Raw genomic sequence first — 12101 nt, 5'->3', positions numbered from 1 at the left:
ACAAAGAACAACTGAAAGTGACTGCAGTTAGAGCCTGGCAAAGCATCAGAAAGGAGGAAACACAGTCTTTGGTAACGTCCATGGATTCCAGATTTCAGGCAATCATTGCCAGTAAAGGATTATCAACAAAATATTAAAAATGAACATTTTAATTATGATTATATTAATTTATCCAATTACATTTGAGCCCCTGACAATGTGGGGACTGTGTATAAAAATCGTTGCAGTTCCTAAAATGTGTACTTGATATTTATGTTTAACCCCTTGAATTAAAGCTGAAAGTCTGCACTTCAAATTAATTTGTATTGTTTCGTTTTAAATTGTATTCTTGTGGCATACAGAGCCAAAAGTATGAAAATTGTGCCTGTGTCCAAATATATATGAACCCAACTGTATGTATACTTGCATTAAAAGAAATATGGCCAAACTTCTCTTGTTGGTCACAAATGTACACTTCATTTCCTTCTCCTGTTAACCAGAGCCAACTGATCGCAGGCTGTTGACTGCTATTAGCTGCGGAGGCAGAGCCACACCAGGCTCTGGAAGGATCCTGACAATATTGTTGAATTCTACCATGCTGCCTGACAGCTGGCTCCGCAATTGAGCTTACAGCTGAGAGCTGGAGCCAGCTGTGGCCAGTGACTGATAAAGGGTTAAGAGTGGAGAGCAGCCATGAGCTGACAGTAACTGCTCTCGGCTCTGGGGAGACTGAGAACAGAGGGATCAGCAGTCATGTGATCGCTTAGTTCTTGGCCTTAGATGTAATGTAGGACAGCATGGAGGGGATTATGAAAGTTTTTTTTATCGTAGTTATGATGCATCCTGCAGAAGCATTATAGAGATAAGCCACTCACAGCCACCTTATGGGTTAAGATCTTCAATTCATGCCCATGTAAGAACACACTTTTCATTTTAAATATTTTAATCTATGAGAAAGCAGGGTGAATCTACTTGCCTACAACAAAGACAACATAAAAAGTGACAGTTCTAAATCCCTTCTTACTTCGTCAAAAAATGAGTTTGTTTCCGCTATAGATAAAAAAAAAAAAAAAAAGATAAATAATTAATTTCTGTGCATTTTTAGACTGCTAATGTCCAAACCTTCACTTACCTGAGCTGCGTATGAAGACAGTTTTATTCACTCAGAGATAATTGAAACCTATAATTTGTGTTGGAAAAAATCTGATTCTGTACAAAAGAAGCAATGAGCTTCATCTGTAAAATGCAGCTCATTGGGTGGGAGTCTACATCTTGCTGACTTGGTATCAAAGTAGCAAAAACTCTAAAGTCAGCAGCTTTGATAGTATAACAATAAAGTTAGAACTACGCCGCTTTAACATACAAAGCCACTCGTATTACAAAGGGATGTCTGGCTTAGGGAAACCATTTCCAGTGTAGCTGAAAGAAAATATTTTTGCTCATATAAAATAAGACACATGATAATGGCTATACATTGCCACCACATTCAATAATTAGGGGAGGACCATAAAAAGGATTATTAAATCATCAAGTCATCTGACCTTTTTAAAACTGCAGATTAAAAATGTGCCAACTCTGTTTTCTTGTTACATTTTTGTGCCGTTTATTGCAGGAATTCATGAACGGTCAGTTGCCGCCATCTGCTCTGTACCCCCACGCTCAATGGAGTGTTGGGCTGTGGAGGAGGTGGGAACTGATGGCTCAGGCTCTCAGCGGCTTGCTGAGAGAGTGAACCAGGTGCCGATCCATCTTTACCCAGCCTGGGCCAGCTCTGTGACGTCAACCGACAGCAGGCTTGAGCCCGTTGTCAGCTGAAAATAGGTCACAGGAGTGCACAATAACCTGCACTTCTGTGATCCACAGGAAAAATATATCCAAATACAAGCTATGGCTGTACTTTGGGGGTAAAAGCTGTTGCCTCGTGTCCGGAGTCAGGGTTATAAAGTGACTTGTGGCGAGTGCTTTAAAGGCATAGTTGAAATTTTGAAGCATTGATTGTACGACCAGTGTCTTTTCATTAATACTTCCTTAAAAATATCCCATATGACTGAAACAAAAAAAAATAATTATAGCTGTCAAAGCCCCATTCCAACCATAAATGTTTATTTTTATTTGCACTGATTGGGAAAGAGTCAAGCCTTTGAGATTTTTATTGCAATTTCGCTAGTGCTAGTACTACCCTTCTCTTTTCATAACAAGAAGTAATGGTTAACTGTTCCAACAAGGAAGCAGGGAAATGCAAAGATATTTTTAATTGAATAGGGAAATGTTAGCACTTCCTGTTACATGACCACCACACCCACATTTCTTGCATGGATGTCACAAGGACCGAAAATGAAGGAAAAACTTGCAATTTGCTCACAGACTGAATAAAAACTTCAAAAATGGTCTCTCCCTACTCTATTCAGAACCAATATCCAAAATGGGCTGGAGCTCACCTTTAAACTGCAATTGTTGCATATTACAAAACAGACAACATGACACTCTGTAAAAGTTTCAGCTTCCAAGTTTTATTTACATCGGAAGTGTTCATCTAGTGGTTTCAAATGAAGGCTAAGTCCCTTCTATGTACATGTTCTATATACATGTTTATACTTGAAAAGTAAGAAAACTGTACAATAGCCACAAAAAAATTAGAAATACTTTGAATGACATAAAAGAAATACATAAATTATATGTAACATTCGCGTTTACACGTGTATTTCATAAAAGTTTTAGAGCAGCAACAAAAACAGGAAAAGGGTGAGCCAGTCTGGTCTCGTTCCTCCATGGTTTCATTGCTGTCCAGGCCTGGTAACACATTAAACAGTTTACATTTGTATCCTTATTTTACGCACAACTGCAGGTGGGGCTACAAAAAACAATTACAAGTAAGCAATGCACTTACACAAGATATTAGTAAAAATGTCGCTGCTTAGATAGGAAGGAGAATCAGGAAATGAAACAGTTTAAAGGAAAAGTATAGGTAAAATAAGTGGCTTCTGCTTAAAAAGGTGTAAAATTTACCCAAGACTACTACTACTAAGATGTATTATATGAGACCTTAGCTACGGCAAGTACCAAGCTAAGTGAATAACCTGGTCCCCACAGCAATCCATAACCCCAGTATTTTCAGGAACGACGTGCGTTTCTCTTTACAATAAAAGTGGTCTCGGCGGGGGATTCACTACAAGATCACTTATGGGTGGTGGGAGAGGTGCCCACCCCCTCCCGCTGTACTCTGGTCATCTCCGCCACTTATAGAACACGCTGGTAGCGGCGGATAAGATTGCGTCCTCTCCTGTGTATGCCTGGTTGCTGACTGAGGGGAAGATGGCCCCCACTCGGCTTCATGGCATAGGAGGGCGGAAGTGACGTCAAACGTCACTTCCACCCATAGCTCTTAAAGGAGAAATTTTTTCTTTTTATTGCATTTTAGTGTATATATGAGGTCTTTTTGACCCCAGGTCCCATATTTAAGAGGTCCTGTCATGCTTTTTTCTATTACAAGGGATTTTTATATTCCTTGTAATAGGAATAAAAGTGACCCAAATGAATTTTATTTTTTTTAAAACTGTGTCAAAATAAAAAATTGAAAGTAAAATGAATAAGAAAAAAATGTTTTTTTTTTTTAAAGTGCCAATGAGTTTGTGTGCGGAAGCGAATACATATGCAAGTAGCACCCGCATTTGAAAACGGTGTTCAAACAAGACATGTGAAGTATTGCCGCGATCGCTGGAGCGAGGGCAATAATTCTTGCCCTAGACCTCCTCCGTAACTCAAAACTGGTAACTTGTAGAAATTTTTAAACATTGCCTATTTAAAGGGTAAAATTTTGTCGCCATTCCACAAGCGGGCGTGGCATGTAATATAATATTTGGGGGTTGTAAGTAATTTTCTAGCAAAAAAAAATGATTTTTAATTTGTAAACAAGTGTAAAAAATAGGCTTGGTCCTTAAGTGGTTAAACTGCAATAGGCAGCGGATGGGCAGTGGTTGTGATGCTCTGTGGCAAAATCTACCCAACATTTAGAGAGCAATGGGCAGCAACGCTGGCCAAACGTGACACATTCAGGTGAATGGGGAAGTGCTGCAAGCACCCTGCAACTGTGTGCAATACTTGGTAAAAATTGGGTTAAATCAGGCAGTAAGGTGTCATATTGCCTATCCACTTCCTGTCAATTGCCTCTGAATCTAAATCTGAAAGGGGCTTATATTTCAGAGGAGAAGTAGACTTAGACGCATGTTTAAATCTACTCTTATGGTGCATGAAACAGTGGCAGTGGCACTGTGGCGATTTCTGAAAACTATTGCAAGAATTTACAAAACAGTAATAAGAATAAAATGCAGCATAGAAGTACCAGAGAAAGAACATATGCTTATGTCCTTTTCATGTGGTATTATGGATTGGTTTCCATAGCCCCTTCCTAAACTGCAGGGACCTTGTGTAAATAAGATATTAATTCTTCTGAGGACCAAAATGTTTCCTCATCCAGTAGATGTTCATTGAGTATCATGTATCTGACTGGAAGTCCTGTAAATCTGGAACTACATTTAAAATCTGAAACAGAAATACAAGGCCTAGGTAAGACTAAGCAGTTCTAATCACATCTGCATGTCTTATGTGAAATAACATGCTAGAAAGGCCACTTCAACTTTACCAATAGCTTTCCATTAAAAATTGCTTTAATCTGCAAAATGCCTGCATCCTTTGCACTGAAACAGTGGTCTGCCAGATGGAACACGTTACAGACCACAACTGACATTATAGGGGTAAAAAACACATTAGAAAAAAATAACTTGCCTGGAGATTCAATATTGCACATCATAATACCACTATTGGAGTTTCAGACAACTCTCACCCCACTGAACATGTTGCATTGAAAGAGTTATACATACAAATAGTAAGAATACAATTTTAAAACTGAAAGAGCTTTTTTAAAAGCAGACATTTAATAAAAAAAACAAAGAATGTTTGGTTACTGTTAGTAAGCAGTCATACAGGATCTTGAGAAATCAAAAAGGTATGAATTGAATATTGTCAGTATGAAATCAATATGGAATGCTGGGATTCACATTTACTGTTCACATCTGCCATAATATCATGGCAACTCTGGCTCTGTATTGACTCTAGCCCGTGGCAGTCATCAACTTGAATGTTAACGTATACATAAACCCTAACCTTGTAAAACAACCCATTCAGTTTAAAATAGAAATTAATGGCAAAAAACAAATTGTGTATAAACCCTCTGCATAAAGAACTTAGACAGCTGGAGGAGGAGAAACCGCAGCACACTGACCTCCCCAGTGAATGGCTGCGTGGGGTTTGGGGTGGTGTGTCAGGACAAGTCTTATCATCGGAGGAGAGCAGGCTGAATTCTCAGCACAGCTAGAGAACTGACCGCAGTGTGCTCTCATACCTAGAATGGCAATTTTTTAATATGAAAGTAGAGAGACTGACAGGAACACCAGGTATTTCACACAAAGAAAGCAATACAAAGAACAGGATACTTTTTAACACAAATATATGGTACATCAGGCACATATCTGGAATATGAAATATTGGGTTTACATATTCTTTAACATATCATGTCAAGGATTCTCTTTGTTAGCAGAACTGTACTGAAGCAGTGTTTTGTGGTCTGTGGATGACACATGAACTCATGTCTTAAATCCTTAAATACTTTTTAAATTAATTTTCCAATTACTCTGTAGTAATGTGTAACTGCAGCAGCTGTAGTACCTGTGTATGTAACCTACCTGGAACCATAAGTACAAACACTGTAGTGTATATATGTGAGGTTGTTAGACATTGGACTTGAAAATTAAAGATGCTTTCTTACTTTGTGTAAAATTCAAAACACAAGCTCTCAGAACACAAGCACAGACAACTGGTGATTGTCTTGCGTGGTAAGCAAATTTCAACTGCTAGAACAGTGATGGTATGGGTGGGAGATGTAACCTGTTGCAGGCGATTACACTCTAGTCAATAACTAACATTTCTGAATGAGTGAATGAAATACTTGTATAGCGCACAATACAAACTGAATCGCCTCTAGAATAGGCATCTCTTACCCCGAGATAATCTAAGCCAAGCTCATGGTCCACCATGGTTTTTGCTGACTTTTTTCTGTTTGCCTTAAGCTTATTTACTCCATGTCCGTTGAGTTGTGTTTTACTGCACACAAATCATGTAAACAGTGCAACTAAAAGCAGTTCTTTTCTTAAAGAGGAAGTAAACCCTTATGGGTTTACTTCCTCTTTGATTCCCTGCAAAGGTAAAGCATAATGGACTACTATGCATCGCATAGTAGTCCATTATGTGTCACTTACCTGACACAGGAGCCAGCGAAGTCACCACTGTCCCCTGTAGTTCCGAGTGTCCATCTTCTTGGTGGGTCTCGCTGCTCCGGCGCTGTGATTCGCCAGAGCAGCGATGACGTCACTCCCGTGCATGCGCACGGGAGCCGACACTCGCAGCATATCGCCGCGATCTGCGGCCTACCCAGTGCACCTGCGCGCCGTAGACAGCGGTGGCGGTCTTCAGGTAAATATCTCCTAAACCCTATAGGTTTAGGCGATATTTCTTGGACCTACAGGTAAGCCTTAATCTAGGCTTACCTGTAAGTCAAAGTGGTTTGTAAGGGTTTACAACCACTTTAAACAAAATTTATTGAGGAAAATTCACAAGTGTACAGAAATCTCCAACAGTTTATACAAGAGCAACTTTTGAACATTCGCTATTACACATAAGTATTGAAGTGTATATTTAACAAAACATCATCCCTTTCATCTCAAATCTTTTTCCTCTCGATGGTTGCGTAGATTTCAACAAAAATATACAACCTGCGTTGGGGTAATTTGCAGCGTTGATGGGGTCCTGGGCTCTAATCTGACTCTGTAATCTTTTTCCCGTTCACCGCCCATGGACAGTTGTGGAGCAGTTCTTTTCTATATGCCTTGTTTACTCCATACAGTGGAGGAAAAATATTTATTTGATCCCCTGCAGATTTTGTAAGTTTGCCGGCGAGTCCCCCTGCTCAAGAAGGCACATGTAAAGTCATGCCAGTGAACATATAACATTTCTAAATGATTCAGAGAAGGATTGGGGGAAAGTGCTGTGGTCAGATGAGACCACAATTGAGCTCTTTGGCATTAACTTGACTCTCCCTGTTTGGAGGAAGAAAAATGTTGACTATGACCCTAAGAACACCATCCAGACAGTCAAGCACAGAGGTGGGAACATGATGCTTTGGGACTGCTTCTCTACTAAAGGTGGAGGCCGACTTTGCTGTATTGAGGGGCCAATGGATGGGATGGGACCATGTACTCTAAAATCTTGGATAAGAACCTTCTTCCTTCAGCCAGAATGCTAAATTACAAAATCTTCAGGGGATCAAATAAATATTTTCCCCACTGTACATATACAAGGTGTGCAGAATAACGCAGCTCAACGGACATGGTAGAAACAAGCCTTTATGACAAAAGGCATAATTCTGTTTTATTAAACATCAATATAAAAACCTAGAGAAATGAAAAGGTATTACTGGCAAGATGATATAGAAGGTATGAATTCATCCTCTATGAGATCGGTCTATATATAGTACTTAGCACTAGTTTCTCAATTTATCTGCATTAGAAAAAGTAAATGGAAGAAGGTGAATGATTGTTATGAGCAACATCAAAGTTTTCATACAACTCTCTGAAGTGTTATACACTATGACTGAGCTGCACAAATCCTGTCTGCCATGGGGTCTAGAAAAGGTATCCTGACTACTAGTATCTCCTGCCCAGAGCCAGTTGTTAAAGCAGCAGTAGGGGAGGAGGGGTCACCTACAGCCCTGGCAAGTAGACACTTTGCTTTGTGCTGGATGGCTCAGGCAATTTTTCTGTGATCCACCATGTGCAACAAGACCTGTTTTTGATAATATTGATGTATAATTTTCATATATAATCCCCTGTGTGTCAATGTATCTAGAGCCTTGGCATCAAAGCTACATTGTTCCTACATTTTGGAATTAGATGTACAGGCCTATATTGACCAAGGCTGGCCATACATTATATAATTTTCCTTTAGATTTACCAAAATCATATAATATGAGGTAAAACCTAAACACGTTTTAATTTGTATGCAATCAGGCAGGCCCTTGCACTACATATTTAAAGTTAAATCTAAAGAAAATTTAAGAATTTTATAATGTATATCCAGCCTTACAGACAACACAGCACACGTAAATGAAGAGAACAAACATGCATTGATTAGAACTCCAAGCATTTTTTTATGTGCTGGATAGACTGGAGAAAGGGTTAAATCACCTGACAGTTTTTGTTATTGCCACCTCCATTCAAAAAACTTTGAGTGGAGAAGAGTTACACCCTTATAGCCATGTTTGTCCGCCTTGGAAACAGGTGAATGAGACAAGAAGCAAGAGGGAAATTCCCCAATACAGAAACACAGCGTAAGGTTACAACCCATTTCAGGTTTTTATTGCTCCTTTTGCTACCATTTCTGTGTTGACACAACAAAAGTAAGGAGAACAGGGACACAGACAAGAAAATCCTACACGTTAAAGCAGTTTTAAACTTGACAGCAAACCTTTATTATATTGCAGCTTACCAAGTCTTAAAGATGATGGCTGCATTAATTTTCTGTATTTAGGATTTCTTCGATTTTCATGTGGTGATCCAGTCAGTAGGTCATGTAGTCTTTCAACAGAAAACTCTTTTGTAGTTACAGAGATGAGACAGACCATTGAACACTGGTAGAGGTGCTTATAGTAGAAGTATAGCCAAAGCTATGCTTCTCCTATGGATCGCAGGAGTGCAGTTCCTTGTTTTCAGCCGACAGTGGGATAAAGCCCGCTGTCGGTGGAAATCACTCAGCTGTTCAATGCTCAGGAAAGATCCTGACTTTAAAGTCGGGATCCACCCAGATGTCTGGACTGGCAGCTGGATCAACCTATCAGCGAATTACTGGGAGACTGATCTAGCAACTCCCGTCCCCTTTACAGCCCAGTGCTCCAGTAAGCGCTGGAGGGGCAGAGCAGGGAATGAATGAGTAACAGTCACCGGTGTTTGATCGCTCTGTTCTCAGTCTGAGAGATGGTGGGTGACAGCTGCAGCTGAGATCTGTGCTGCAGCCATCTAGGGGAGTATGCTTGTTTATTTTTTATTTTTAAAACATACCTCTCTTTTAAAATGATCAGCTTTTATTTATGTAAAACCTTTTTCCCAAAATGCAAAAAAAACCTGTTTGCTGTAACTCATTATAAAGCATTAGCTAGAGTCCGCTTTAATTTGTTACTCTAAGTCTGCCAGTATTTCTCCCGTCCCTCTAGACTTACAATGCTGCTGTAAAAATCTGCCCCCTGTGCGCCTTTATCCAGGGTGGTGTCTGTAGAATACAGGAGGTGTCTTATTGCCCAGTTCACCAGGAGAAAACAGAGGGTAAAAAGTCAAAAAAAGAAAACTATAACAGCCACTTCATCTAATGATTGCTAAGCTGCAATATATTACATTTTTGGTTTTGGGTTGAATACCGCTTTAAGGCTACAAAGGGCTTCCTTTGTTTTTCTGTTAACAGCCGAACAGAACAGGGTCAATGATTTGTTGTCGGTGAACACTGTAGTGGAAATCTGTGTTATAAATTAATTAATGTACCTTGTTACCAAACTACTTGCAGAAGAAACAGCATTTTAGTACTGCATTAACTTTATAAAAAAGTGTTTTTGTTGCCCAATATCCAGCTCTAACATAAATGAAACAATAGTGGTATAACAGGGACATAAAGAACAGCCATCAAAATCCCTTCCATGACATTGAGGATAAACTCAGACAAAAAGCATAGAAAAGAAGAAGTTTACCTGGACTTTCAAGGTACAATCATCTAGTAATAAACACATATTCAGGTTACAGGCTGTCATAACAGGTTGACAAGCCTCAACATATGATTTTTTTTTTTTGTTTCGTTTTTTTATGTTTTTCAAGACCGTTTTAAACAAAATATGGATTGCATTATGAATGTGTATTCATACCTAAATGAATGTAACTTTAAAATATCAAAAAAACTTTAATACTCTAAACATATTGGGATGATGGTACACCCCATAAGATTACATGGATAGCATGCATGATATTTCACTTCTATTTAATACAAAATAAAAAAATATTTGTCAGTTCTTTCAATGTATTGGGTTTCAACAAAAAAAAAGGCTGTTGTATCTGCTTTGGACAGTGGCAAATCAAACTGGGGGAATGCTGCATAATTCTGCCACAAAAAATAAAATGAATCCAATTCAATATTTTCTGTTTTGGCAATTGATAGGCAATTCTCCTTGAATTCTTGTTTCTTCTGAAAATGAATGGGGTGAAATATCTCAATTAAAAAGACTCAGCTGTTCCTACCCTGTTTCTGCCTACCAGATTCATGCTTCCGTATTCAACAACATATTAAAATAGAGGTATAGGTAAAACTTTTTTTTTCCTTTAGGATAGGAGGAGGGAGTTATAACCCCTGTCAGATTTTTTTTTCACCATCTGTGTCCCATTGTGGAGATTTACCTTCACGTAATGTCTCAGCCAAAGAAAGTGAGATGAAATCCCTTAAAAACAAGGGAATCCATTGGTGCCCCCAGGTCACAAGAACTAGTGTCCCCATTGGTAGATTTGCCCTCTATTATATTTATGGGGACAACTCAGACATGACAAATAGGGCGAATCTCTCTAATGGGGGCACAGACAAAAAACGAATTGGTGTTCTAATCCATCTCTATCCAAAACTAAAAAAGCTAAAGTTTTGCCTTTAGTTATCCCTAAACTTAGGAAAGATAGTTAAAGGAAGAGTGGCCCCCCTTGGGGTGATTGTGGAAGGTGAGCAGAACTGGAAACCCAAATGTAACATCTCAACGTCAAAGTCCTCAACAAATATAAAATGTCAGTGAGTAATACAACCCAAGGGGCATCTAGAAATAATAAAAAAAATAAAAAAAAATAAAAAAATAAAAAAAGGAGTATAATACTGAGCTTTTCTTTAGTAGCAAAGAATATATGTTCAATTCTAGTTCCAAAAACATTACTTGGACACATTTCCTCAGCAACCTTTTAAAGTGTCACAGCCTTGCCACAATATTTCTCATGCAGAAAAAATGCGGCAAAACTTTTTAGCAGACTGTTCTTACCAAATCTATGCTTAAAATTAATACACTGCAATTCAGCTTCAGTATTAAAAATACAGTAGATTTTTTGGGCTTATAGGTTTTCCATGACAGACCTGCTTTACTGTGATAAAAGCTATCCAAATTATTCAGAAATAAAGAGAACAGGAGTGCTTACTGGTTCTTCAATGTGCTTGGCAGGAGTGCCATGTTCTAGTAGTTATAGTCTTAAGACTTGGCTGCTTTCACTGTGCTGCTGTTTATTGGTATTCTCATTGCTTGTAACATACGCACTACAGAAACACTGCCATCATTCCATTACAGCTGTTACCTACCCTGCACACGTCCTCCGACACGTCTTTGGTCCTCTGTCCACTTAAACCCATATGGATCTAGGGTCTATGAGTACCACAGAGTTTGGTTCAAACTGCAGTTTGACAGATGCCTGCTAGAGGATTTTGCACTTCCATTAATTAAAAGGAAAAATAAAAAAGTGCATCTTGTTTTAAAAACATCACTTAGTGTACCGAGTTAAAGTTCTGTTACAAAGGCTTATTGCATTAAATAACTTTTGTATATTAAATAAGATCCTTGTAGCTGGAAAAAAAACTGCATTCAGTGTCCTCAAGAAACCAAATGCAAATATCTGTGTTTTCATTTTAATACTGACAAGAAAATGTTATTTTCCACAGCCACTGTAGTCAATGTGCAATTTCCTAGGGATCCACAGATCGTAGTTATCCGTAGTGGTTTACAATACTAAGATACACATGGTGTCCTTCTGTTCATTGGAGTGGTTTCATGTATTCAGAAAAAACTTAAGTGTTTAGGTTTTTGAAGCAGGGCTATTCTTTTCACCCTCTTTGTAATCCTTCATTAGTGAAGCAAATACCTACAATACAGGAAGCAGAAAAAGAAAATGAGAAATATGCTATTGTATATTGCAGTATGTATATTCTTGTTATGCATTGTTATTTCTTGCACAATTAAA

At 38.6% G+C, this 12101-nt stretch overlaps 1 protein-coding gene across 2 annotated transcripts in view; it reads right to left on the bottom strand.

The window, feature by feature from the left end:
- Nucleotides 1–2467: 2467 nt before the first annotated feature.
- Nucleotides 2468–12101, bottom strand: part of TBC1D12 (TBC1 domain family member 12) — a 215808-nt gene continuing 206174 nt past the window's right edge. For both annotated transcript variants that reach the window (XM_077454226.1, XM_077454227.1), the window contains one exon: nucleotides 2468–12002. In XM_077454226.1, the coding sequence (XP_077310352.1) occupies nucleotides 11937–12002 (66 nt within the window). In that variant the 3' untranslated portion in view covers nucleotides 2468–11936. The remainder of the gene's footprint in view (nucleotides 12003–12101) is intronic.

This window comes from Lithobates pipiens, unplaced genomic scaffold, assembly GCF_037356315.1.
Source record: "Lithobates pipiens isolate NorthernLeopardFrog02 unplaced genomic scaffold, aLitPip1_a1.2 Scaffold_25, whole genome shotgun sequence".
In the NCBI taxonomy this organism is placed as follows: domain Eukaryota; kingdom Metazoa; phylum Chordata; class Amphibia; order Anura; family Ranidae; genus Lithobates; species Lithobates pipiens.
Note: the sequence above shows the minus strand (reverse complement) of the source record. Positions and strands in the feature narration are given on the sequence as shown.